The sequence below is a fragment of the Labeo rohita genome, chromosome 3 (assembly GCF_022985175.1).
Source record: "Labeo rohita strain BAU-BD-2019 chromosome 3, IGBB_LRoh.1.0, whole genome shotgun sequence".
Lineage (NCBI taxonomy): Eukaryota > Metazoa > Chordata > Actinopteri > Cypriniformes > Cyprinidae > Labeo > Labeo rohita.
The window spans coordinates 21,509,102-21,536,902 of record NC_066871.1 but is presented as its reverse complement, the minus strand read 5'-3'; the positions used below and the strand labels follow the sequence as shown (position 1 = coordinate 21,536,902).

The 27,801-nt window shown below is 35.5% G+C and overlaps 2 protein-coding genes across 3 annotated transcripts; both read left to right on the top strand.

Annotated features, from left to right (window-relative positions):
- Positions 1 to 251: 251 nt before the first annotated feature.
- grap2a (GRB2 related adaptor protein 2a) lies at positions 252 to 11,964 on the top strand. 2 transcript variants are annotated; one of them, XM_051106498.1, is made up of 9 exons: positions 252 to 415; positions 4,957 to 5,031; positions 5,399 to 5,518; positions 7,004 to 7,095; positions 7,267 to 7,386; positions 8,174 to 8,357; positions 8,709 to 8,813; positions 9,112 to 9,210; positions 11,028 to 11,964. In XM_051106498.1, exons 3-9 carry the CDS (start codon positions 5,441 to 5,443, stop codon positions 11,202 to 11,204), a joined length of 855 nt encoding a protein of 284 aa, XP_050962455.1. In that variant the 5' UTR covers positions 252 to 415; positions 4,957 to 5,031; positions 5,399 to 5,440; the 3' UTR covers positions 11,205 to 11,964. The 2 variants fall into 2 exon arrangements, with proteins under 2 accessions (XP_050962455.1, XP_050962456.1); XM_051106499.1 differs by lacking the exons at positions 252 to 415; positions 4,957 to 5,031 and adding an exon at positions 5,789 to 5,861.
- A 103-nt stretch (positions 11,965 to 12,067) lies between these two features.
- fam83fa (family with sequence similarity 83 member Fa) lies at positions 12,068 to 26,907 on the top strand. The gene is made up of 5 exons (XM_051106903.1): positions 12,068 to 12,775; positions 18,196 to 18,363; positions 22,839 to 22,960; positions 23,067 to 23,926; positions 25,767 to 26,907. Exons 1-5 carry the CDS (start codon positions 12,314 to 12,316, stop codon positions 25,814 to 25,816), a joined length of 1,662 nt encoding a protein of 553 aa, XP_050962860.1. The 5' UTR covers positions 12,068 to 12,313; the 3' UTR covers positions 25,817 to 26,907.
- The last annotated feature ends 894 nt before the right edge of the window (positions 26,908 to 27,801 follow it).

Sequence of the window (27,801 nt, the reverse complement as noted above, 5' to 3'; positions counted from 1 at the left end):
TTCTATTACAAAATTATATATTTAGACATCAAAAATATATTACAAAACATTTAAAACGTCTTTTAGTAAACTACCAAAATACAGTTTGGGTTGTGCAAGACGAAGTCCAACAGAAAATTAGTAATAGTAATTTTTCTTTTTTAAATGTCAACCCCACTGAGAGTCACTGAACATTTCGCAAAGTGATAAACTCTCTCACACTGCCTTTCAAGAGGCGGAGACAGAGGTTCCGCTCGTTCTTGTGAGTGCGTGGTGTGCCCAGCAGAGCTTAGAGAGACGCGTTCACGCGGGTACGCGCGTGCAGGTAGCGGACAGCATTTGAGTACTGGGCGATTTGTGAGACGTTGAGGTGATAGCTCTGCTACAGGTGGTTTGTCGTTTCTTCGTTACCAGCCAGTGAAACAGCGAGATTACGGTAAAGTAATTTGCTATTTCCTCTAGTTTTATTTGAAAGTTGCCACGACCAGAAATAGATGTGTGAAGTTTGACAGTTGCAACACACTTCGTGAGCGCTCACAATCAGATGCTCGTTTGAACTGTTCGCTTCTGGTCTTGAACTGCTGGTTTAAAGACGTGAAAAAAGGAGAGAAGTGCGTAAAATTAGTTTTGTAGACGAGTGTGCGTACACTGTATGAAATTAACGTTAAATATTAATGTTAGTCAGGATAGTAAATAAAAAGCACATAATGTACTGTACTGGAAGTGGTGGAAGCTCCAATACTTTTTGAAAATAGCTAAAATATGTGATGTAAAATACAACGTTTTTGCTCGTTCCTTAATCCCCATTATTCTAGCAGTAAAATTAGTTACTCCTTATTAGGAAAACTGTAATATTAAATAATTTAAAAAGTGGGTGTGTCCAAACACACACACACAAATATTTATATATGGGTAATTCCATGCAAATGTCAACCTTTACCATAAAAAATAAAGTTTTTTTTTTACTATACTGATAGCACAGATTTCAACATTTTGTAGTTCAAATATCCATGTGAGGTCTCCCTTAAAGTTTTTAAAGCATTTTTTTTAGTGCATGATTTTCCATAGTCTGGTAAGTGCTATTCTCAGGCTTTTCACATCCATAACAATACATATTCCTCATAAATAGATGCATGAAAATTAATATAAAGTAGCAGTTATGTGTTCTGTGAAGACTGAATGTATAACTCATATGGAATATATAGCCTACAAGGCCCTTCTCCACCACAGTTTCCCTATTTCTAAAAATAAAAAGGTATTACAATTAAAGTAATTAAATACAAAATTGTGCATATTTAGTTTTACTTGTACATACTGTACAAAGAGTATTCGCAGAGTGTAAAAGCACTGGGTTTTGGCATGATGGCACATAACACAAAGAGACTATCGAGTGAATGAGACTGAAGCTCAGTGTTTATTCATTAAACAACTTCCTCTGTCACAGCAGTCAAATCAGCTTTCAGTCTTTAAATGGCTTTTTGTTTGTCTCTCTTTCTTCCTTGTAATGCCTATCAGTACTCTTCCAGTCATGTTTGCATGAACCCTGAGTTTTCAAGGTTAAGGGAAAAACAGGAGATGAGTTTCCAATAGATAATGGCAAAATGCAGTGTTTTCATTTAGGTTTGTTCAGATGTTCACATGGTTTTAGCCTTGTTATCTTGATATTACTGATGCTATTTGACAGAGTATGATAGGGTGTGGAGATCTGTGGAGGGAGATGAAGCGTGACAGTGTAAATGATTATTTAATCATTTTTTTAATTACAAATAATGCTATCAGCAAAAAACTGTGCAAATTTGAATTTCAATCAGTTTTAGAATCTCTTCGTATTTGATTTGTACCTTTTTTGCTTTAATAACAGCAGCAGGAATTAAATAAACTCGTTTATCAAATCTGAACATGATTTGAGAACAGTTCAGCCAGAACCTTGAGCTTCGATAGAAGCAAAAACTTCTGACCATGAGTGTACCATGTGTAGTCACATGATCAATATCATAAATATACTTATTTGAATAATGACCTAAAAATAGTGTAGAGTCTTGGAATATGTCATACTCATTTTACATCATAACGTTTTTGATTTTGTACATTTCAATTCGATTTTAAATATCTTATTTTCAATGAAGACTTTTTGACCCTGTACATAGATATTTTTTTGTTTGACCTTTCGATGAGTTTTAATATTAACTCACTTTAATTGAAGTATCTACGCAAAGGGATCTAATTTGCTGCACTGTATTCTGTCTCTTCGTCTCATTCATTATATTCTTTCTCTTTCTTTTTCTCTTTCATAGTCAAATTAAGTCAAATTAATCCACACAACCAAAACAGAACAGCTTTCATCTTTACAAACTAATTTTGTGTCATTGAAAAGTGTTTCTCTAACACTTACAGTCAGGGAATAAATTACATTTCCGATTATCATATGTGACTGATTTTGTACTTCATTTCAAGTGAAGTTGTTGCTTTTTGAACATGCATTATTAGGTGTCCTCTGTGCCCGTCTGCGGTAAGACAGGAGCTCAGTTTAGGCAAAGATAACTGAGCACTGTGGAACTGACAGAGTACATTAACATGACTGACAGATCAGCTCTCACATCTAATCGCTGCTCATCTGAGAAATGGTTTTTCACAAGGCCAGAGGGGAGAGGGAGGGATGGACGACTTCAAATCCGTGTCTCAGAGTGTGGCTCAGTGTAATCTAGAGGTGACAAATTGAAATAGATGACATATCGGAGTAGGACACTGCAAACCAGCACGTGGAAGGCCTAAAACAACTTGTACAATAAAAGGCCAAAAACATTACATGAGATATAACGGATAGAATTACACTGTGAAACTTTTTTTGTTTGTTTGTTTTATAAAAGTTTCTTTATGGAGTTTGGCATGCTAAATACAAAACTTGCGTAACTTTTTGCGCATCATTAACAGTGCTCATGAAAACCAAAAAAAAAAATACATTGACAAGTTGTACAAGCTTGCATGCATAATACTGAGTTAACAACGTTTAACATAAACGGTTACCAAAAGTGAGTCGTCCAAAACATTAGAAGTCTGCGTTGGATGATTTTTGTCTTTTATAACTAGGCCCACAATGTTTTAGAATGTTCATCAAAGCACTAGAATATTACAGAATGTTACAAAAACTAGAATGTTCTTTGCAAAAGCAAATTATCTTTAAAAAAAAAAAATACATGCAAAATTACTACATAAAACTTATCTGTACTAAACCAGTGTTTCATAATTAACAAGTTTTAAAATTTATCTGATCTAAATGTTTACCAAAATATTGATGCGAAAATAAACAGTACAGTAATAATTAGCATTATAGAAGAACCGTAAATAACATAGATAATCTAAACCAAGAGGCATGCATTTTTTGAAAGAATACAATTAGTACAGTCGCAGGGCTAAAACATCTTTGTCAGCTATGAGACAATATCACATACAGCAATACAGTACTCTTCTAAATCATTTAAAGCAATAATATGCTTAAGAGAATCAAGTTCTCAATGCCTGTGTTAACTGGAAAGAAAGAGGGAGATGCCGCTCAATGTTAGCTGCAGATCATTATCGTTAGCTGTTCTGTAGAGTAATAACCTACATATTATGAGGAATCAAATTGTCCATCATCTTTTGTCATAAAAGAGTCTGAGCCTGATGTACGGAAGGAAAACATTTAGCAAAAATTTCTCTTTATGAAAGAGATCATGGCATCAACACATACCTGTTCACATTCACTCTTCAGTGACGCCTCGGTTGTTGATTTCATGTGTGAAATAGATGTTTCTTAAAAGGGCAGAAGTGAAAATGAGCTGTTAAATTTCAAGGGTCAAAGGGGTGAGTGGAAAGTACTAACAAGTACATATTAACATGTACCATTAAGGGGTAAATATTTTAGGTACAAATAAAGTAACTTTTAGATTTTGTATTTGTATTAGAGTACTGCCCAGTGACAGCTTGATGCAAAAAAAAAAAAAAAAAAAAATCAATCATATTTAAAAATTCATATATAGTCATATTTTATTTTTACTTCGGGGCACAAAAAAAAGTGTGATATATCCTCCTACGTCACAGACGTCCACGTAGGAGCAATGTGTTTTGTGGTGATTTAAATCAGACAAACGGAATTTTACAGAAAACCTTACGATTTAAAAAAATAGTCATGTTGCTGTGGTTTTTACAATTGGACTCCTTTGAAGCATTTTTAAAGGGATAGTTCACCCAAAAATAACAGTTTAGTAAAACGTTTAAGGCAGACAAGTCAGACTATTCACTCTGCTGTTCTTCATACACTGAAAATGTGAGAGAGCTGCAGCAGATTAGATGATTATTAGTAAATACCGAATTTAATTTTGGCCCCACAAAGTAATTGTATGACCTAGACAGAAGACTTCCTATCTAGATATCAACTATAGGTTAAAAGATTGTGTTTACTTCTGCAAAGTTCCTCTTATAGGGCGCCAAAGCCACTTTTGTTTTTCACCCATGTGTTACGGCCACCATCTCAAATGGAGGATGGGCAAGGACATGCATCATACTGTAGTAATTAAATGTAATTTAATCTGCATTTCCTCCGTTGCTGTTTGTGCAGCTCTGCTTCCTCCTGATACTGCTGGATTTGGTCCTGATTACCAGCATCCTTCCTTTTACTTTTCACTCTGAAAAGCCCAATTCAGAGGAGAACAGAGAGGAGCTTTAAACGTCTCAACCAATCTGGTTGAAAAGATCATCAACCAACTTGATTAAAAACATTCTCTTGAAGAATAACTCCCATGCATGCATTGCAAAGATAACAGGGGAGTTTTGTGTTTATGATGGAAAGGCTTAAAGAGTTAGTTCTTTGCAAGAAAAGGTTGAAAAGCATAAAGAATATACACCTCGAATATACAATTAGGCACATTGGTATGATCTACATATATGGTCCTCTGTTCATTTTAGTTTGTTAATTCTCACCTGTTTCTGTCTTTTCTTTAGGTGGAGCTGTGATGGTCTCTTGAAACCAATTAAACAAGTGTCTCAACATCTTCAGATCACAGACGGTGTATTATAGTAAGATGTGACCTCTTCATTCACAATTACTCGTTAATATATTAACTGGACTACTTCATTTATGGCTTTATTTTTTCACCCATTAAAACTTTGTGTGTGTGTGTGTGTGAGTGGTCAAAACTCGAAACAGGAAAAGTATTGAGGGGCCTTTTTTAACCAACTTGCTCCACTTTAATAAAGGCGCACTTTTGCATACAATTGTCAGTAGCCTGCTAACCACAGCTGCACGTTTTTGCTTAGCTAGAACATCAGCAGGTGTCTGACCTCTCTGGTCTCTCACAGCTTGAGGTTAACACGTTTACTCGTAATTTTCTTCATTTTATCATCCTGGTGATCTTAAACCTTTATACCTTTCCGCATATGCCAGCTTGTAGACCCTCCCCTCCGTTCAACTTCTCAGTATTTCACCATGGAGGCCAGAGGAAAGTATGACTTCAATGGCACGGCAGAGGATGAGCTTAGCTTCCGGAAAGGAGACATTCTAAAGGTGAGCGATAGAGTACTCGAATGCACAAACTCTTGCTTTGGTTTGAGGGTTGCAAAGCCCTCGACCAAGGGCTTTCAATCACCACTCGTGTGATTTTCAGTGACGGCCACATGAAAAGCATTACAGATGCTAGCCCAAAAAACAAGCAAACAAAAAAAAAACGGAAATTGTACAGAGGAAACAGTAAAAACATTTCTATCATGACAACTCTGAGGGTTTAGCATGGTACTGTACATGACGGTGTTAATGTGTTTGGTCTTGTTGGAATAGATCTGCTATGCTGCTGCTGCTGCTCCAAGACTTACTCCTACCAATACATCCACAGACATGCTGCTGTGAGCATGTAAGAAATACTGCTGCTGCACATATAACATGTGAAATACCCCCCCATATATAACATACATAAATCACCTCGTAGCAGATCTATACAGGTGGAGCTGGGGAAGGTGGAGGGTTTCTGAAGCACGCTGCAACTGCTGCAGCAAGCGCTAGCCTAATATTTGAATGTTGAGCAGCAAGCTCATTGGCTGCTGATACCAAAAGATCCATATGAATATGATGTCATTATGTCAGATTAAGTTTGACCTCGGACTGCGCCATCTAAAGTTTCATGAAAGAACTTTTGTTTTTGTATTTGCGCTTATGAGACAAACTCACTTTGGAAACATTTCAGAAAGAAAAAATTACTTGCTGAACAGGATGCTCTACGACTGATAAGAAAATGAAGCATTCAAGATCTCTTTGTAAAGTAAATTTTGTACACTTTGTAGGTGCAAAGTTTGACAGACAGACATTGCATGTGTCATGTGAATTGTCAGATAATTTTAGCATTAGCAGCCAGTGGGGTAAAAGTTGAAACAAACTTTTGAATGCTGCTCTACCACACTTTTGCTGGTTTCAGTGCACTGGGCAAAATAATGTATCATGTGATATAACCTTTAATGTTTAATGTTTGAATAATTCGTATGGTTAGGAATGTAAATAGTCTACTTAATTATTATGTATTAAATATAATACAGTAATATTTAAAAAATAATAAACAAATAAAACATGGATTTGTATGAAAGTCACGCTTACATATCATAAAATATTGAAAATACAAGATAAGGAGTCATAAGTCCTAATTATGAGATAAAAAGTCCAAATTACAACATAAAAAGTCCTAATTATGACAAGTCATTTTTTATTGTCAAAATTATGACTTGGCTGGCTAGTCACAATTGAATTTTTCATAATTATGACTTTATTATCTCATCTCATAATTTCAGCTTTTCAAGTCATAACTGACTTGTTATCATTTTGACTTTTAAATTAAACTTTTTATGTTTTTAATTATGTTTTTATGACCTATTGTCAAAATTGTGTTTGTCATAATTTTATTTTCTGTTATAATTATGACTTTTTAATCTCATAATTATGATTTGCCAAATCATTTTTTTGAGTCTTAAGAAATGAGCTTTACATTCATTTCATTACTCTAAACAGATTCTGGGATCTCAGGATGACTGGTTCAAGGCAGAGCTACATGGTCATGAGGGCTACATACCCAAAAACTATGTTGACATGCAATCGCCGAGGTGAGTTCACGCTTGTCGTATTAATGTTTGTTTGTTTACCGCATGCAAAACAAAATGTGAGCGTGTAGTAGTTAATATCATGCGCTATTGTAAATAGATAAAGAGAGAACGTGAGACAGAGAGAGTAAAAGTCCTAAATAAGCACACAAGTGTATTTGCGCTTCTCTACAGCTGGTTCAGAGAGACCGCCAGTCGTGGCTCAGCTGAAGAGATGCTCATGTCCCGAGAGGTGGGTGCTTTCCTGATCCGCGGCAGCCAGAGTTCCCCTGGAGACTTCTCCATCTCAGTCAGGTAACAAAAATGAGGAGAGAACGGAATTAGTGGATTTATATTAGAATTGCAGATTTTGATTTTGCCTGTGTGTTTGTGGCATAGTTCACCCAGAATGGAAAATTCTGTCACCATCATGTCCTTTGAAACCTGGATGACTTTCTTTGTTCTGTGCAACATTTTTTGTCCATATAATGGAAGCCACGGCTATCCAAAAATGTTTTTTCTTTATGTTCTGCAGAAGAAAAAAAATATAAACAACAAATAATGAGATAAGTCCACAGTCTTGTTAGGCTAGTAAATACTTCACGAAGGTCACCTTTAAAACGCTGTGAATCTGTAATCCCACAAATTGTCATGTCAGTCTTTTTTAAGCCAGGAGGCTGAAAGATCCTCATAGACAAGAGCCTCACACCTGAGCCATCTCGGCCACACACACTGAATCTGGCCTATGGAAACAATCCATCAATAATGCATCAATAACATCCATCTTATTACAGCAGTCAGACAGTCCATTTGTTTCAGCTCTCCTCTCATAAATCACCTGTACAGTAGGCCCAAACTGAATGCACTGTGTAAGACTGAGAGAGAGAGAGAGTAAGCGAGGGTTCCCTCTAGTGCAGGAAGTGGGTTGTGCAGCTTTTGTTAATGGCAGTTTATTAAAAATTAATGGATAATAATACTTCCTGAGGTCTGGTAATCAAACTCAGATAAGTTAAAAACTGCTCCTAAATGACTGCATAGCTTTTTAAGAAGTGAGATTATTTTTATATACTGGTCATGTGACATTTATTTTTATCTTTTACAGACACGAGTATGATGTACAGCATTTTAAAGTTATGAAGGATAAATCGGGCCAGTACTACCTGTGGGCGGAGAAGTTTAGCTCTATAAACAAGCTTGTGGAGTTCTACAAGACCACCTCCATATCTAAGCAGAGGGAGATCTTCCTTAGGGACGGAAGTGGAAATGAGCCACGCGCACCTCCACCTGTAAATAATCTCTAGCTTGAAATCAATACATACAGTTTGCTGTTAATCTTCTATCTTACTGTTTATACTTAATCTCATAACAGAACTCTAAAGACACGCTTAATCATTAAGCGTTCTTTTTACTGTCTTTGAACTCATTTATCTGCTGATCTGTCTTGTTTTTCAAGAGACAGATGATGTAAGAAAATTAAAAAGTAAGGCTTTGTGGTAGAGATTTTCATTTTAAATGTAAGATTTTATCAATGCACTATGAACCGATATTGTCAAACATGGCTTTTAAATGTGGATGAATCTGATGTGTACAGGAGATGAATAATAATAATGAAATCAATAAACGGTCCTCATTTTCAGTTAAAAAGTCAACCAGAAGGTCGGCCTTCCCCAGGTGGTGGTTATGGCGGTCCACCAACCTCATCGCAACACCGTAACACGACAGATCAAACTCACAACCAGAAGGTACGCGCGTGTCAGCAGTCAAACTCAAGCCCATCCGTGCATGCATTTAACACACAAAAAAAACAAAAAACCTTGCTGAATTATTGAAAAGCTTTCATTCATATTGAAGTATATTAGCTTCTGTTCTATTCAGCCAACGAAAACTGATTGTTGAAACACATTAAAACAAATTATTTTGAATATAATATTGTGAAAAAAAATTATGTATTGCAGTATGTATTATGCACACATAAGATATTATAATTGTTTAGCAAGAAAAAGGAACTTATTGATAAATAAAACTGTGCTCTTTTCTCAGAGTAAGAGAGGAAGTGTTGAGGAGAAAGCTAACACTGTGGGTCACCAGGGGAGGAACAGCCCAGCGCCTCGGCGAACCTCTGAAACTTTGCCTACTCCGGTACGACACCACAGACATCACATAAGCTGTCATGAACTTCTTTTTAATGAGTCGCATGTCATGAACTTCTTTTTTAATGGTGTTGTGTGTAATACAGTGTTGGGGGTAACACATTACAAGTAATGCGAGTTACGTAATAATATTACTTTTTCAAGTAACTAGTAAAGTAACGCATTACTTTTACATTTCTAAGAAAAACTTTTTCAAATAAGTAACGGCAGTTACTTTTTTCCACATTTATTGATTGACAAGTCTGCTGTCGGAACATTGGGAGTAAACATGATGTTACTGTATTCTAGACTAAATGTGAACATGCATTAATTCATCTCACTCACAAAAAAACAGATTCAGTTCCTCAAAATGAATAAAAACAGTGAAATGCAAACTCAGAATATGATGCAACCCTACAATAATTAAATATGTTAAATAAAACAAATATCCTTTATGTATTTAATCACATTCACAACCAGTGTTTTTGCTGCTGACCTTCGGTGATGCAATTTAAACATACTAATAAGCAAAAATTACTTTAGATAAACAAACATTTGTGCTTCATTTGTGTACTTTTCTTTCAGCCTGAGGTGAATTAATTTCACTTTTGGTGTAAAGGGCTTTTACATTAGAATTGTTTTATATTAAAAACAAAGAAGCAAGCCCTGCCCAGATTTAAAAAGTAATGCAAAAGTAACATAACCCATTACTTTCCATAAAAAGTAAATAAGTAATGTAATTAGTTACTTTTTCAGGGAGTAACGCAAAATTGTAATGCATTACTTTTAAAAGCAATTTTCCCCAACAGTGGTGTAATATTGTGCGATGTTAAAATATTTTACTATCCTATCTTATGGTCAGTGATGGGAATAATGGCGTTACTACAGCGTTACTAATGCCATTACTTTTTTCAGTAACACATAATCAAACAAATTAGTTCCCCCCGTTACAATGCCGTTACCGTTACTGACAATAAAATGTGGCGTTACTCAGAGGTTGCACTAGACTTGCTTATGGTGCTTATGGTGTGTACAAGTCATGTCGGAAAGATCGTATTTATGAGTTGATCACACATGAGCGCCTCCACGTAGTCGTAATTACAAATGAGAAACTCTGAATTTTCTTTAAACCCTGAGTTTGTGAGTGTGTCAGTGAGAAGACATGTCGGATGCAATAGCCCCAGCCAAAGACTATAGATGTGCATTGTCCCTAATGACGGTAAATGTACTGAAGTTAATTAATTTTATTTGGCAATAAAACTAAGTTGCATCTACAAAATACAATAGTATTGTAAAATTACAACAGAATATATAATGATTCAGTTTGCAGCACCTTCAGAAATTGAATAAAAACAGGAAAAAACAAAAACACACTGATGTACATTCTTTATTCGTTACTTATTCATACTTTCTAGATGTAGAGTTAAATTTTATGCAGATAAGGTACATCGCATCGCACACCATCTTACTCTGACCAAAGTGACTTGAACGCACCTGACAAGTTGCCAACTCGTAAATACGAACTTTCCAGGAGGACTTGAATGCCCCATTAAAAAGCTGAGACAACCAACCAATGGCATGCATTTGGGGGCAGGACTTTCTGTTTGTCCAGCCAATAGAATGTGAGGGGTGTTTGTGGGGTGTTGTTTTTTTTTGGATTTCCTTTTCATTATGCACAGAATTTACACACTGCACCTTTAAATGGCTATACACTGTTATTTATTTACCTATATTTATTGGTAGTCTGTCCATATACATTAGCACAAAGTTCAGAAGGATATTACCTTTTCCTGTACTGACACTTTATTGGGTGTGTGTGTGTTTTAGAGGTCCGCCATACAGGTGAAAGCATTGTATGACTTCACAGCAGAGGAAGATGACGAGTTGGGCTTCAGTGCCAATGACATCATTGAAGTACTGGACCGTTCTGATGCTTCATGGTGGAAAGGTCGATTGCGCGGCAGGACTGGTCTTTTCCCTGCCAATTACATAGAACTGATCTGATGTGTTCTGATCGCTCAAAGGTGTGGAATCACTATACTAAGAGTCAAATCCATCATTCTCTTACCAAATGCCTGCCAATAATATATGGACTGGGTGATTATTTTCAAATTACTTTTATAAAACTGGCTGCAGAACTGTTAGAGAAGTGAGAAAAAGACTCATGGAGCTCTTTGTTGCTTCTCTTTTTCATATACATAATCATGTTTTTTAAATGTCACAAATATGGTACGAAGAAAGAACTATACCATTTCCCTTATGTGTCAAATTCTCTTAATGACTAGACATTTTCCTTATGTGAATTACTGAATTCTACAGTATATAGCCCATGCAATGACCCTTCAGTTCATGTTTATATTTTAAGATCTTTAGTAGGACACACTAACACAAGATACAGTGTTACAGTAGGCAATGTTTTTATATTACTGTACAAATTGTTGTATTACAAATCTTAGAGATGTTTCTAACAAATGTCATTTGTCAAAATAGGCCCATGGCACAGGCAAAAGAGGTATTGTTTTGTTATACAAGATGGAAAATACAGGTGTCTGATATGATAATAACAGCGGTAAAGGACTTGAATAAACCTTTCTGCTTTCAAATATAAGTCGAGTGATATTTTCAAAGGGTTAGTTCAACCTAACTCTGTCATTTGATCACGTCATGTTTTTTCAAACCTGTAGGACTTCATTTTTTATTTTTCCGTGTTCCACTTAAGAAATGAAGTTTACAGGTAAATGATAAAATAATCTAAATAAATAAATCCAAAATTGAAATTTTATTTATTGTTATTATTATTATTTTAGCTTTTTCTTGGTGGTAGTTGTATTTCTTTATTTACTTTTTTGTGTTGTAAAGAAGTAAACATTTGGCGTCAGTCAAGGAAACCACCGTGACAGTTTCATCCGTGTTTATTTTAAGTTAAACAAGTGTCGTCACGTTAATTCACAAGAACCTTTGCACAAAGCCCTTAAGCCCCGCCCATCACTCCACAGAAGCTCCGCCCCCCCTCGCTCAGAAACACCTCAACCGACCACTCGAACAGGTAAAGGTGTGCTGAGCGTTGTGCCTGGAGCCACACAAGTGAACCGTTTTCCCGGAGCACAGCTGCCATGGCTGAGTCTCAGCTAATATGCATGGACGATGAACATGTTAACGTGAAAATACCGGAGTCCAAACCGGAGTTTTATTACAGCGAGGAGCAGCGGGCCGCGCTCGAGCAGCTCTTGAAGAACGGGGATGGCGCATTCAAGATGCGCCTCAAAGAGGATAATATTAAAGACTTTCTATCCGCAAGAGAAATTAAATGGATTCGGGACACCTTCCAGGAATATGACAGTGACTCGGACACCTGCTGCTCAAGGTCGCCCCACGATACGAGCAAAGACTCAGGTGTTCACTCAACCTACTGGCCGACCATGTCTGATACGGAGATCCCTCCGCTGGACATCGGTTGGCCTAGCAACGGCCATTACAAAGGGGTGACTCGGGTGTTGGTTTACACCCACCCACCCAAACACAACAGTCCGCATATTAAAGAGGTGGTCCGCAGACTCATTCAAGAATCCACGAAGGTAAGCAACCATGGTCGTCTACCATTTATTCCTACAACGAAATATTACCAATTTTGTTACTAGTTCTTTTTTAAGAAAAATATTTTGGCTGTTTTTCGTGAAATAACTCTTATTTAGAAATCACCCTGATTAAACGTACATCTTTAGTCATACAAAACAATGAAAAAAAGAAAAAAAAAAACTGCAAACAGATAATTAACTTTCAATTAAAGTCTAAAAACAGATAATAATTAGCTAAGAAGTTCTGGCAAACTGCTATATTCATTAAATTTTTTTGTCAACAAATGTCAATGTTTATGTGAAGTAATAATTAAATTGATAATTAATGATGGAATTCGGTAAGTACTTTCTTTCTTTTTTCTTTCTTTCTTTCTCTTTGAATTAGGCGTACTAGTAGAACTATAAATGTGTGAAGTTGAATAGTAATAACTAATGACTAATAAAAAAATCCACTAGTAACTATTCATTCATCTTTAGGCTATTTAATGACCTATATTTGTTCAATTAGTCATCAGTACTCAAGCATTATAAACGAGTAGTATCAACTAGTAGTGTGCCCGCCTCCCATGCCGGAGGCCCGGGTTTGAGACCTGCTCGGAGCGGTGTGTGAGGGGTAACAGTAGCCTATCTCAACAAGTAACTATCCCATTGTTAGCCTACTGGTTAGCCTGCTATTTTTCAGTGTTTGGCACAGGTCAAAGAAATTACAGCATTTCTAACTTGTGTGTATTTTCTTTTGTTACTAGTAGCTGTTCAAGTTTTACTAGTAACCAGGGCTTGACATTTAACACCTGCCAAATGCGGGTGGATTTCAGTAGTGTAACGACAAAACAACCATAGTTGCTTGTGTGTTGTTTGTGAAATGCACCCCTGATTAAAACAAGGAAGCACTGAAATTTCGGGAAGATTGCTTTTGGTTTTATTACATTCCCTGTAAAGGGCGATTAATAATGGATAATGTATTGGCAATAACAAGGTCGCATCATTTGAGTCTTGCGCAACCTGTTTGTGTGAATCTTGTGGAGAAAACAAAGCAAATCAACACAAACTGCAGACAGAAGAAACATAATGCGGTAAAGATGTAGTTCTTATATTTATAACATATAATGCAGTTAAGCAACATCACACCAACAAGAGAGTGCAGTTTTCCCTCAAAAACCAGCATGGTTGCAAATTTGAAATTGATTTTAAGAGTTCACAGAAGTAGTTCATATAAAATGACTTATATTTTAGAAACAATATTGTCAAAGTTGACTATTTTTGCTTGAAAATAGTTCCAAACAGCGTTTTGAATAATGCATGACACAATAATTCAATAACCCGTTCATAAAGACAGGCATCTGAATGTTTGACTCAATGACTAACTCATTGACTCAAGACTCATTAATTTAAAAGTAGCTTATCTTTGCATTTTTTCCAAAATTTTTATATTTGTATATTAGATTGAGAACTGATTTAAAACACAAAGCTCTTAACATTATTTATGCATTCGTAATTTTGCAGTGTAAATGCATTTGTACTACATTTCAGCTCCACTAAACTGTCCATGTAAATGCATCTAAATACCACTACAGCTGCTTCCCTGATTTGATGCTGAAAATGTAACAATTTGACGACACATACATTTAAAAATTTGGGGGGAAAGTGCTCTTTATATTATATATAATTAACCTGGAAATCAATAAAAAATAGACCTTTAGTATACAGTAACTTTAGTCATTTAAAACATCATTTCCCAACAACAAAATTGTGGCCAATGAAAATCCTGAGTCACTAGTCATTTCGGAAAACCACTAGCCACAGTGGCTGGTAAGCAGAAAAGTTCATGTCAAGCCCAGCTAGTAACTATTCTTGAGGTATTAGTTCTTAATTACTAGTCCATTTCCATCTAGTTTTCCTAGTAGTAAGTAAATAGTAAGTATATTTTTATTAGACCAATGTTGTGTATTCTCACTGTTTCTAATAAAACTTTCACTGTAAAAAACAATTCGTTGAGTCAACTTAAAATAATTTGTAATCTGACTGCCTTAAAATTTTAAGTTCAGTCAACTCAAAAAAAGTTTATTCAACTTGAAATGTTAAATTATACTAAGTGACAACTTAGATATTTGAATTGAATCAACTTAAAATTTTAAGGCAGCTGGGTTACTTACCCATCTGTTAAGTTTAGCAAACACAAATATCTAAGTTGTTACTTAGCACAACTTAACATTTCAAGTTGACTAAATAAACTTATTTTAGTTGACTGAACTTAAAGTTTTAAGGCAGCAGAGTAACAAATTATTTTAAGCTGACTCAACAAATTGTGTTTTTTATTTTTTACAGTGTTGGTGAAGAGTTCAGATGCAAAAGCCTCTAAGTGTCATTTGAAATTTTCTTCTAAAATTAGCTTTTTTTTATGAGGCATTTAGATGTAGATTTAGTAATTTCACTTTAATGGCAATGAATTGGTTCTTTTCTTTGCTATTTAAAATGAAATAACTGAATATAAACATTCAGGAAAATGCTTAATTTAAGACAGCACTTAGAGGCTTTTGCATATGAACGTTTCGTGTTTAGTAAGTAATTATGTGTATGTGTGAATAGTTACTAGAAACTACAAAAAAACATTAAAACTGTAATAGGAACAAGTGTAATACATGGGGATACTAGTTGAAAGTGAATAGTTGATATTTGAACCACAGATCTCCACCCTAAAATCAAATGCATTTAGTAGTGAAATTTAAACATACAGTATACTAGCCAGTACTGGAGAACTGAATAAGCACTAACAAATAAAGTAGTAACAGAAATATATAGCCTGTTTTAAGAAAATAAGTCATGTTTTTGTTATTTTAGTGCCCTGACCTATGCTAAGTCTTATTTAAGATGTTGTATAGATTTATTGTTTTCATCGGTATGATTCACATGATGATGAAGCAGCTGGCCTTAAACCAGCTTTACTGTATAAGTTTATATGATACTGTCATCATGACGTTTTGAAGTTAATCGTAAGTCATGTGATTGCGTACTTTCCGCTGAGCATGAGATCATCTTTTAATGTAATTAACATTTAACTGTGACCTGACAGTTTCATAAGCTACCATAGAAGTAGAAGAAGGAATATCGAAGAAGAAATAATCGAATAAAGCTAAGTACAAATATTAAGAAATAAGTTCAGCAGATTTCGTTTCGCTGAAACAGACACATTTCTGAAGAAATTGCTGAGGCCTAGTCCCTGGGGCTGTGGGTATTTTGGTGGAGCGCTGTTTATTTGTGAAATAGCTCTGTGCTATTATTTGGAAATCACCCTGACTAAACAGCGATCTTCAGTCATACAAAAGAATATGAAACAGAAACAGTCATTAAACTTTAAATGAAAAGGAAAAAAAAACACTGCGAAAAGTTACAAAACTGATAGTAAGTTGTGGCAAAACTGCTATATTCATTTATTTTATGTCAACAAATATCAGTGTTGATGTACTGTAATAATTAATGTAACTGTGGAATTTATTAGCATAATACAATAATAATTCTTGAAAATGAAAGATAATCAGAGATAAAAATCAAAGAAATATCTCAAATGTTTGTCACCGTAAATGAGTTTCAGTGAAAAGAGTGAAGTAATAGTCAGGAAATCACTCTCGTATAGCCTTGGGTTTCGTCTGTAAGTGCCTTGTCAATCACACTGCCAGAGGCTTTTAGTCAAACCGCTTTGCTACCGGTTTAAACACACACGTGACTTCCTTAAAAGTAGTAAGTTATAATGACACGCTCCAGGTACAAAGTATTTCAGCTGCCTTCAGTCCACCTCTGTGTACTGTAACCCTCAATTAATTCAAAAGCTTTAATAAACATTTATGAAAATGTTAACTCAAGAACTACTACATTTCATGTCAACTTATAATTTAGTTATACAATATGTTACCTCTCACAGATGTCTTGTAAATACAGCCCATGATAATACTTAACAAATCATTACAATCTTTGGACCTACTTTTAACAGGCCATCTCTGTGTTTTAACAGTACAATGAATACAGTATGGCTGTTTAATTGAATTATAGATACACAAACATGTTACTTGTGTGTTTTAGTTTACTGTCGTCACATCTGTTTGCGCCGTAAGTACACCCATGAGACTTATTTGTTGGTGGTTGCGGTGAAACATATTCAAATGCACCTGTCAAACTGAGGTAATGATGTTCTGCCCTTGCTTTTAGTTTTGTAGTTACACTCCTGTAGATTTACTTTTTTACAGCATGTACTAACTAAACTGTGCTAATTTGTGATTTTTATTATTCATCTTTAAGCACACCTTTTGTAATTTTCCTGCTGTAGAGTATTAGAAGAACCTCCACCTTATTTTTCGAAACAGAAGTAAGCTGTTTTCTATGAATGTGCAAGATTTGCGATTCGTGAGTGATTCATAAATTAACGAGAAGAAGAACAAAGTGCAGTAAACAGTAAAACTGTTTGCGTTACAAACCAGTGTGTTCATAATTAAGACAATACATTAAAATAATATGGTAAGACACACCAGTTTGCAATATTAAGCAGCGATACAAGCTGTTTTGTACTGCAAAAATAGCTGGAAGTGGATGACACCAGAAGCTAGACGCATCTGTTGTAAAGTTCAGAGCCGATTGCTAGTGTTTCGTTTTAGTTTCAGTAACTGTCATTGTTAGCATTAGACTATGTCCACAGAACATTGTATTTACATCTTATTCACGTCGATCCTGACACTCATACATATCGTTGATGTCATGTGTTTATCTGAAGCAGATGGTGCTTTCTCTCGCGGAACTGATGGAAACATTTCCTTGTGCAAGAAGCTTAAAGATGTTACTAGTTCCTTATCTATTTTTGGCTTAAGCAGAAGAACAGAATCTGTACTATCAAACGTGATTCATCCGACACTCCTGTTCAGCTGTTATCTGTGTTTTCTCTTTAATGCAAATACTTTGCTTGTTATTTGCATAGTTTTGAGATGCGAGTCAGTGAGGATGAAGAAAGGATTGAGGCCTAACCTTAAAACCTTTAGAGCTTTAAACAAGGTGAATTGACCCAATAAATTTAACTTGTTTTTCCACATCATTATAAGTTTTTCGCTGACCCAGTTTGCATTTTATTTGTTGAAACGCTGTGGTGTGTGGTTTATTTGTAACGCGTACGTGTCCTTTGACCCAGGCTGACTATTTTGTTTTAGAAGTAACTCAACTAAAGTTGAGTTTGGACTTTTTGTGTATCTGCTTCATGTTCTTCCTCCATTTGTATGAGATTTCACATGTTCACTCAAGCTGAGACAAACTGCACTGCCACAGTGCAAAGAAAGTCATCAGAAATGCCCAATGTGGCTCATATTCAGCTCAGAGCAGATGTAATGATAAACTAAGTGAATAAGCTAAGCTCTAACCACTGAATGGTTTCACTTGGTTTTCAGTTGGTTGCAGTGGTCATGGACCTGTTGACAGACCTGCTGATCCTGCAGGATCTGTTAGATGCTGCGAGTAAGAGAGGGGTGGCTGTGTACTTGCTGCTGGAGGAGAACGGTTTGCCGCACTTCCTGGACATGAGCAGCAGACTGCAGATTTCTGCGCAGCATCTGAGGGTGAGTGGTAAATTGTGTTTTGCATAGAACAAAAATTGAAGGCAAATTTTGGATAATTAATCTGTGCCATTATTTAAATGAAGCCAATTTTAGGGCAATTATTTTGTGACATTATATTTGATAGCGTATTTCCGCCAAATTATTAGTAAAATAATGCAAAAGAATATCCTCATTACCATAATAAAAAATATACATCTAATTACGATAATAAAAAAATAAAGTGAAATATTTATGTATCATGGTTGTACTGCTTTAATGTATGATTTTAAAACAAAAAATACTTAAATGTCTGTGTCTTAGCAAGAAGAATCATCAATGACAATAATGGGAATAGTAAAAGTAAAACTTAATGATGCATTGTGGCAATGCAAATTGGAGATCAAGAATGTTAAATTGCCACTAAATAATCAGAATCAGAATCAGAATTAACTTTATTCGCCAAGTGTGTGCAGACACACCAGGAATTTGATGTGTTTTCTTAAGGTGCTCTTATAATTTTAAGTTTCAACTTAAAAACGTAAGTTCAGCAGCTGCCTTAAAATTTTTAGTTAAATCAACTTAAAATTACAAATCATTTCAACTCACTACAGTAAAATGTATTAAAAGACAGTAAAAGTACATTAAGAGTTGAAATTACTTGTACTTTTAAGTTGATTTAATTTTAAGGCAGCTGCTGAACCTAGGTTTTTAAGTTGAAACTGGTGAAAACAGTGCACACACATACATATCTGACATGAGAATAGAATACACTTAAATAGTAAGACTTAACAATAAATAGTAATAATGTGTATGAATCTGGAACAGAAGATTTATGTACAGATTTGTTCATTTTTTACTCTATTGAGTCACAATGCAAAACATTCTTGTAACATAGACTTTGTTTTCAGTTGTGATTAATTGAATTTTAAATCCGACAATATGTCATATTTTACACCAACTTACAAAACAATCAAATAAATTTTAGATATAAAATGTTTTGAAATGTTTTATTTTATTGTATATATTATATAATAGTTTTATTTATTTAACACATTTTATATGTACAATTAATTTTTTTTTTTTTTTTTATTTTAAAAAAGTACCAGGAAATTCTGGTAAACTTCACTGTTGAGTCCATGGAATTTTAAGACAAACAACTGTAATCTTAACAACACTATGTAAACCTTTGAAGTGATAGTTCACCCAAAAATGAAAATTCTGTCATTAATTACTCACCCTCATGTCGTTCCAAACCCTTCATCTTCAGAACACAAATTACTTAAACGAATTTTTAATTAATTGTACATATAAAATCTGGGGCTTGAACGTAGCTTTCTGATACGTTCAAGGCCCAGAAAGGCAGTAAGGACATTGTTAAAATAGTCCATGTGACATCAGTGGTTCAACCTTAATTTTATGAAAAAATAACAACTTTGTTCACGTCAACGTGTGTTTAGGAGAATAACACATGCATGTGGTGCTGCTGACGCAGGAGTAGCATTCGGACTTGTGTCTAATGCAAGTCGAAGTATTTTCGTAGCTTCATAACATCACAGTTGAACCACTGATGTCACATGGACACATTTAACGATGTCCTTACTATCTTTCTGGGCCTTGAATATGTCAGTTACGTTGCTGTCTATGCAGGGTCAGAAAGCATTTGGATTTAAAAAATATCTTAATTTGTGTTTTGAAGATGAACAAAGATCTTACAGACGTAAGGGTGAGTAATTCATGACAGAACTTTCTTTTTGGGTGAACTAATACTGCGTTGCGAAAGTAAAAATCAGTATCTGTTTTGTAACCCCATTCAATTTTTGTTCCTTAACACTAGGCAGTACTAATCCAACATAATCCCTTTTGCCCTTTTATTCTAAACTCTCTGTGTGTGATCACACAATGCTAGTTAAAGTGAAGACATGTTATCAAAACATTATAATGTGTGTACGTTAGGGATATTCAGACGTGCCTTATCAGGCTTTGTTGGAAAAGAAGTTAAACATGAACACGTGACTTACCATATCACACATAAGTGCACAGACTGTCAGCTGACCTTTCAAGGGATCTGTGAGAACTTGAAACTCTGGATGATTCTGGAGCTGTTGCCACAGGGTTCAACTGGCTTCCTGGCTTTCTGCTGTGCACACGCATAACAGCACTGTAGAATGAAACCCAGCACTTTCCGCAAGACTGCCCCAAATACTACCGACCACCTTGAGATACACTGCCAACAAGCCTTATCTGTGTGGATTGTTTTATATAGGACACTAGGGCTTTTCATCTGACACTTTACACTGAGCAATAGAGTCAGATAATTCAGCATTGTTATTTCCTGAAAGAGGATCTGCAGATTTCAACAGAACTAAGAAAAAAGGCAACTTGATCTCGTTTAGCAGAGTTGTGGAGTGCTCTCATCTCTCACGCTTCTGCTTTTTCCTTGTCCACGCCAGCCTTGTACTCAAAAGTCCTTTAGTCGCTACAGTATTTCTTTTGTGTGCAAATGAAATCGCCACACCTGTATGTGCAATGATTTTTTGGATTAACCTCTCACTACAGATTTCACCGTAGATATTTGCCCATGTCAGGTGTGTTGCTCTGACACCTCATGCCTTGGTAAAATCCAGCTTTTCCACTTTATACCAAGAGTCACGCCAAGAACAATAACTATAAAGATAATAGTAACTGTACCATCCACACTAACACACGATAACCTTGTTTATTATTCTAAGCATGGCAAATTTTGTTGCCTACTGCTTTAAACATACAAGCTCTGTGAAGTCAGGTGGATTGGATCCTGACTGGCTGTCAATGTTTTATTGTTCATCAGCTGTCTTGTGGACTTTACTGTCCTCACAGAACTAGGACGATTTTTAAAACTTATGGATATAGTTATCAAATTAGGTGAAAATGGGCCTTAACTGCAGTTTCATGACATTTTTTTATGGCTTTTTCTTTTGTTTGTTGCTTGTCAGATTGCGAGACTTTGGTCATGGTTGACTGGGTGTTTAACTGGTTCATGTCTGTTTTGACATCCTCATTTGCACGCACAATTGAAATGATACTGCAAGAAGCAGGCTCTTGTGCTAATATTGGCAAGATTTTTCAATAAAACAAAATCTTTTGAGTCTTGAGTCAGTTGTGAATGGATAAAACAGACTTTCTTCATTCTTTAGCGCAAACTTGTGGTCATTTTGATTGCAACTTAAATGGAATGTTAAAAAGTAAGATATTTTCTCTCACATGCGTCAGTGTCTCAGTTGCTGTGCTCCTCTTGTTTCTTCATATTGTAATTATTTTACTGTATACACCCAAAAGTTTCAGTTCCTGGGAGAAGCTATCACAAAGAACAGTGAAGCCTGTAACTTTTTTCTCTACATAATAAATTACTGCGCCTCTGAACGCACAGACGAAATGTTACCTTGCGTTCGGATGCCCGATGTTCTTTAGTAATTATACAAAATACGTTAATTGGTAATTATAAAAAATACAGTAAAAATACAGTATTTTAGGCCTGTCATTAATGATTATGTTGACAATCGAGTAAATGGTCGATTATTCTAATGATTAGTCGAGTAATCGGATAATTATAATTTATATATTTCTTTAAGGGAATAAGAAACCTAAGCAAACAATAACCTTTAAAATTGCTTAAAAAATACATGTATAATAGCAATAAGGCAATAATAATTGGTTCAAATGAAGTATCAAAAGCATCAGTCATATGTTTTTATTTAGCAAAACTGTGAAAACACATTGTATTAAAAACAATAGAATTAATGTACATTACGCATTATATCAAAGGCCTGTAGAGGGAAAACGATTGTTTTTACTCTTTACTGTGTGTTCTAATTCGTTTAATATTGACTAAACAACATTTAATTCAAATGTCCACTTCATCTTTAATATTTGCCCATTTCTTTATGACAGAAATGCTACAGTCACTGTAATTTCTTGAATATGTGGACATCAAAACGTGTAAACTCAGAGTGAGGGTTTGAGCTTTTATTTTGAAATTGCGATGAAGAGTTATTGAGAAAGATAATTATGTAGTCTCCTGTGTTGGTATAGGTTTATAAACGATTTACCTTACAAATCTGATGAAATGATGCACGTTGCATTCTGCAACATCCACATGTAACGTTAAATGATAAGTGTTTGTGTGGAGCAGCATTTACTGTAAATGGAGATGCATGTAAACTACACACGTGAATAATTAAAGCACATATATTAAACCTGCATCTCATATATATTATTTAACTGAATCATAACATTATTCAATATGATTTTTAAATGGGTTTAATATGTCATACAGCCTTAGAAAATGGTCTAATAATGCGCTTCATGAATTCTCGCCCGTGTAATGGGCCACTTTCGTTTTTTTGCCTGTTACTCGACATGGGTGAGATTTACCATCCCTGAAATGTGTCTTGGACAGCAAAAAGTATGCAGTGTACACAGTGCTTCAAAAACTATTTTCTTTCTTTCTGCTCTTTCAGAACCTGCGGGTGCGAACTGTGAGGGGCTTCAGCATGCCGCTGTCCTTTGGTCGTCTGCCTGGATCGCTGTGCTCAAAGTACATGTTGGTAGATGGAGAAAAAGTGATGTTTGGATCATACAGGTTCGTATACAGGCCAAACAGTACGTCTTGCAGTTTTGTCCACCATTTAGGTATGCTTGTTTACTCTTTTATCACTACATTTATTTTGCTCTTCCCATCTTTATAGTTTCACGTGGAGTTCCTCTAGGATGAACCGCAACACCATCACTGTGATGTCAGGACAAGTTATCGACTTCTTCGACAGTGACTTCAGAGAGCTGTACGCCGTGTCTGATAAAGTGGACCTGTACCGTGAGTTTCACATCAGTAAGCCGGCCCTGCCAGTTCCTGTGTTGAAAACAGCAGCGGAAACCAATAAACTCACAGTTCCTGTATCCACGTCACGCTTCCAGATCTCTGTAGGGGACACCCAACAGGCTGACCTAAAGGTGCCTGCGCATAAATACCATAATCCTAAGTACTCTTTAGTCGTTGGCAACAGTAGTGGTATGACTGGCTCCCTGCAGGATCTTACTAAGCTAAGAGACTATGTTGACCATGCCTCTGTGAACAACATGGAAAAATTAATCTACACCAATGGGGATAGTGTACATCCACAGTCCCCTACATTACTAGATGGGACAGAGGATGGTAAGAGCGACGGGAAGAAGCCTTCGCTGTTTGGTTCTAAAAAGCAACGCTCTTCCTTCCGGCATTTCTTGAAAGGCAGAGCAAACAATCAGAGTCCAGACCCTCTTACATCCCATCAAAACACAGATGCAAAACAGATTATTCATAAAGACACTAAGATTACCAGTAACTCCAAGGAAACATCTTGGTTGGCCAATCATATCAATGAGCAGGAAGATACATCCAAACACATTACTCCTGCTCCTCGCAAGATATCAGATACTGACAGCACTGGTGAAGCCGAAGACACATTTGAGTTCATAGAGAATCCACCACAAGTGAAGTTTAAAGTCAAGAAGAACAAAATGGGTCAAAGGAGTGTTTCTCTTCAGACTATCGCCACAGATAGCGATGAAGGTATGTATCCTGACTAGAATAATTAGCATTACTAGAATAAGCGCATGGCGCTTAAATTCTATTGTAGTTGTTAGAATGGTCAAAGATCAGCAATCTCCATGTAAAAATCATTGTGCGGACCAAACCGTAAGCCGTAGAGACTTGAAACATGGAGGGATGGTACTCAAGGCTTAAGTGTTTTATGTTGTTGGAATCCTTGGCTCACGCCAGACAAAACACACGCCTTAGATTCGATCTAACTATTTGGGATTTTTTTAAAAAAATACTTTTGTGAACTAGTCCTACATTTTTTGCCTGATCGGAACCAAACCAGTGCAGAAAGATTCTCTGGAGAGTGAATATCAATAATTATCAAAAAAATTAACTTTCCACTCACCGCTGCAAAGGGACGCCAAAACATTCAAAAGGGGCAGGGCCACTTTTAATAAAATGCCTATAAATTCTGAACGGAATGAGATATCTTTGCCAAACTCAGAACACTTATGTTAGAGCTCAATCTGAGTTCACTTGGTGGCACTATAAGAGGGAAAAAAGTTAAAAATGGCTATAAACTACGCAACCATTTGTCCTATAAACATGAAATCAATGCGCACGGTCATTGTCCAAAGTGCCACAAGTGTCTAAAAAGACATTTCTGTATCTCAAAAAAAAGACTGCCATTGGCTGATGAGCACTGATGGCTTGGTAGGCCTGTTTGACTCACGGCCCCAAAGGTCTGTGAGAAATTTAAAAGAACTCAGCTACTGGGGAGCGATAACGCATTTTTCAAGGGCGTAAATGCTAACACGATAATTGTATCATTTGTTAGACCTCATTCCGGATAATTTTGCCTCTAGAACCACTGCAGTCAATCAAATCGTTTGTTAAATGATTGAGCAAATGTAAAAAAAAAAAACTTGTCCTAGGTTTTTGCGCTGGAAAAAACACTCCAGTACAATTCTCTGGACTCTCTAGGTCAATAATTATCAAAAAAATGTTGAAATTTACCCTTTGGAAATTTAGAAAAGGGGCCTGTCCAAATGTACCTAAAAACCCATAAAGCCTAAAGGAAAACTCAAAATTGGTGAGCACATTCGACAGGTGACTCTAAACATGCAAAGTTTTAAGGAGATCGGACCACAGTTGGCACTGTAACAGTCATAAACATTAAAAAACATAATATTTCTATAGTAAATTACCTATTTTTTTTTAAATAATTTATTTAGGTGGTTCCAGGCTTGCTAAATAATATCTTTTATTAAATGTGTTTAAATGCCTTAAATTGCTTAAACCCCAGTAATATCCTGTTGTTGTTGTTTTTTTTGAGTAGTGCAATGGTTTCAGGCACAGTTTGGGGGAAATTTTTCATTTTAATTTTCAGATAAAAATCACGATGCAATTTAAAATGTGAAATTCTAGGTTTGCTTGTTTGTAGGGTTACACAATTCATAGCAAATCTGTACACAAATTTTGTGAGTATATATTAACATCACTATTTTATTTTACATTACTATAAATAAATTATAGCTGTCTTAATTTCTTTATTTTCCAACATTTAACCATGAACTTTTATTTTGATGGAAAGTAACAGGGAGCCCTTAAAGCGCTTCTCATTACAGGAAGTGTGAGAAGATGGTTGGCACATGTTGTGTTACATTAAAGTGCTCAAGTGTAGCAGGCATTAAGATGCTGCAAACGTCTAAGAATGCAGGGCTGTGCTTCACTCTGAAACATGCATTGCATCAACTTATTTATTTAAACTGCAGCCTTTATGATTTAAGCTATATCAGTTTTGTTAACTAACTGTGCAGCCCTGTTTTGATTTTTAAGACTTGTTTGACATCTTTTGTTTCATTTTTAGGCCAGAGAGGACGGAGACGTAACCAGAAGAAGGCCTGTATTCAGTCCTGAGGTATCTCTGTGAGAGAAATCAACAAGAACGTGTGTTTATAGGTCAGGACTTTGGATACTAGGACAAGTTTCAATGAGAATGTTAATAATGTATGTTGTAAAAAAAGAGGAAATTTTCTTCATTAAGTTAAGTTTGGAAAAGATGTGGATAATGATAATTCCTGCAATAATATTGATTCAGCTGTCAGCTGAAAATTGGTGCTGTGTTTTTAAAGGGAAGTGAGATTGTTTGAATAACCTCCAAAATGCAGCTGACACTGCAAGGAGCTGGTGTCGAAAAGAAATGACTGAAATGTGCGCATATAGTGATCATGTGACCTGCCGGTTACAGAGCTCACAGATCGACTGCGGAGAGCTTTGAATGTAAGAGTCTGAAAACGTAGCATGTTGCACATATTTCCTGTTCAGCAGATCTTTGCCCTGCATGTTTACCCAATCTTAATCAGTTGCACTTGCCCAGTCCTCAATCCTCAGAGACATAAAGGAAGGAGGGAAAGCTCCATAGCAAAGCTGACAGATGATAGATGAAAACATGCCCAATTATTTACCATTAATGGTGTGGTCATGTTTACCATTGCTCAGCACAATTTCACAGGCAAAATCCAGTCATTTCAATAGGAATCTGTAAAAATTAGGAATTTTGCTTTGGGGTGAGAAGATTCCCCACGCAGATTTAATTTGATGACATGAAATTGCTGGTTTAGTGTTTAAGCTTTTTGCCTTTGAAATTTTATGTAAACGTTATCTTAATTCACTTTGTTAAAAAAATACAGTCCAGCAATGCCGTGGCTTTATGTTTGCATGATTAGTATACCTTTATTACTTTATAAATATAAATTTCTTTACTGTTCCTTTAAGAAATCACACAGAACACATTCTTGATTTTAAAGTTGCAAAACAAAACAGTGGAATGTATAAAAATGTCTTGAGAAGCTTTTTATAATAAAAAACAGATCTGTTTTGTATGTTTACATGAACAATCGCAGCACAGTGGAAGACAAAAACGTGTTCTGGCAAAAACGTATGGCGCTTGGAAATAGATGTTATGCAACTGATTTTTAGATCAAGAGTGCCAATAAATAAAGGCTGTTGCCTTGAACATATTGATGCTTCTTGTTTCTTTTATTCATTTATAACTTTAGAAGATGTGATCTTGGACTGCATAAAACTGCCTGGAATCAAAGACAATAAGCCTAATTTGCCAAATGTGAGTGTAATCAGAATTAATTGTGAAGTGGCTAACAGCTACTTTTAAACAAATTATTACTTTATTATAGGTTTATTATTACTGTAGATGTAAGCCAGTATTGGGGGTAATGCACTACAAGTAATGCAAGTTACGTTACTTTTTATTACTTTTATTACTTATTACTTTTTCCAAGTAACTAGTAATGTAACACATTACTTGTAAATTGACAAGAAAATATCTGAGTTACTTTTTTAAAATAAGTAACGCCAATTACTTCCCCCTTCCCCCCATTTTTTGATTAAAAACTCTCCTGTAGCTGTATTTTGAGAGAAATCGGGAGTAAGATGTTAGTTCTAGAATAAATGTGAACATGCATCAATTCATCTTAGATTCAGTATTCCTCAAAATGAATAAAAACAGTGAAATTCAACTCAGAATATGAGTTGTCTTTGCTGCCGACCTTAGATGGTCCAATTCAACTATACTAATGAGCAAAAATTACTCAAGATAATCTAACATTTGTTTTGGTTTTTGTTGACATTTTTTTTCTTCTGCTGTCTACTGTACAGACTTGAATTTACTTTTCTCAAAGCCTGAGGCTTTTGGTGTGAAAAGGCTTTTACATTTGCCAATAATATAACTTTTTATATTAAAAACAAACAAGCAAGCCCTGCCCAGGTTTAAAAATTAACGCAAAAGTAATGTAACACATTACTTTCCAAAAAAAGTAACTAAGTAACGTTACTTTTTTAGCGAGTAACTCAATATTGTAATGCATTACTTTTAAAAGTAACTT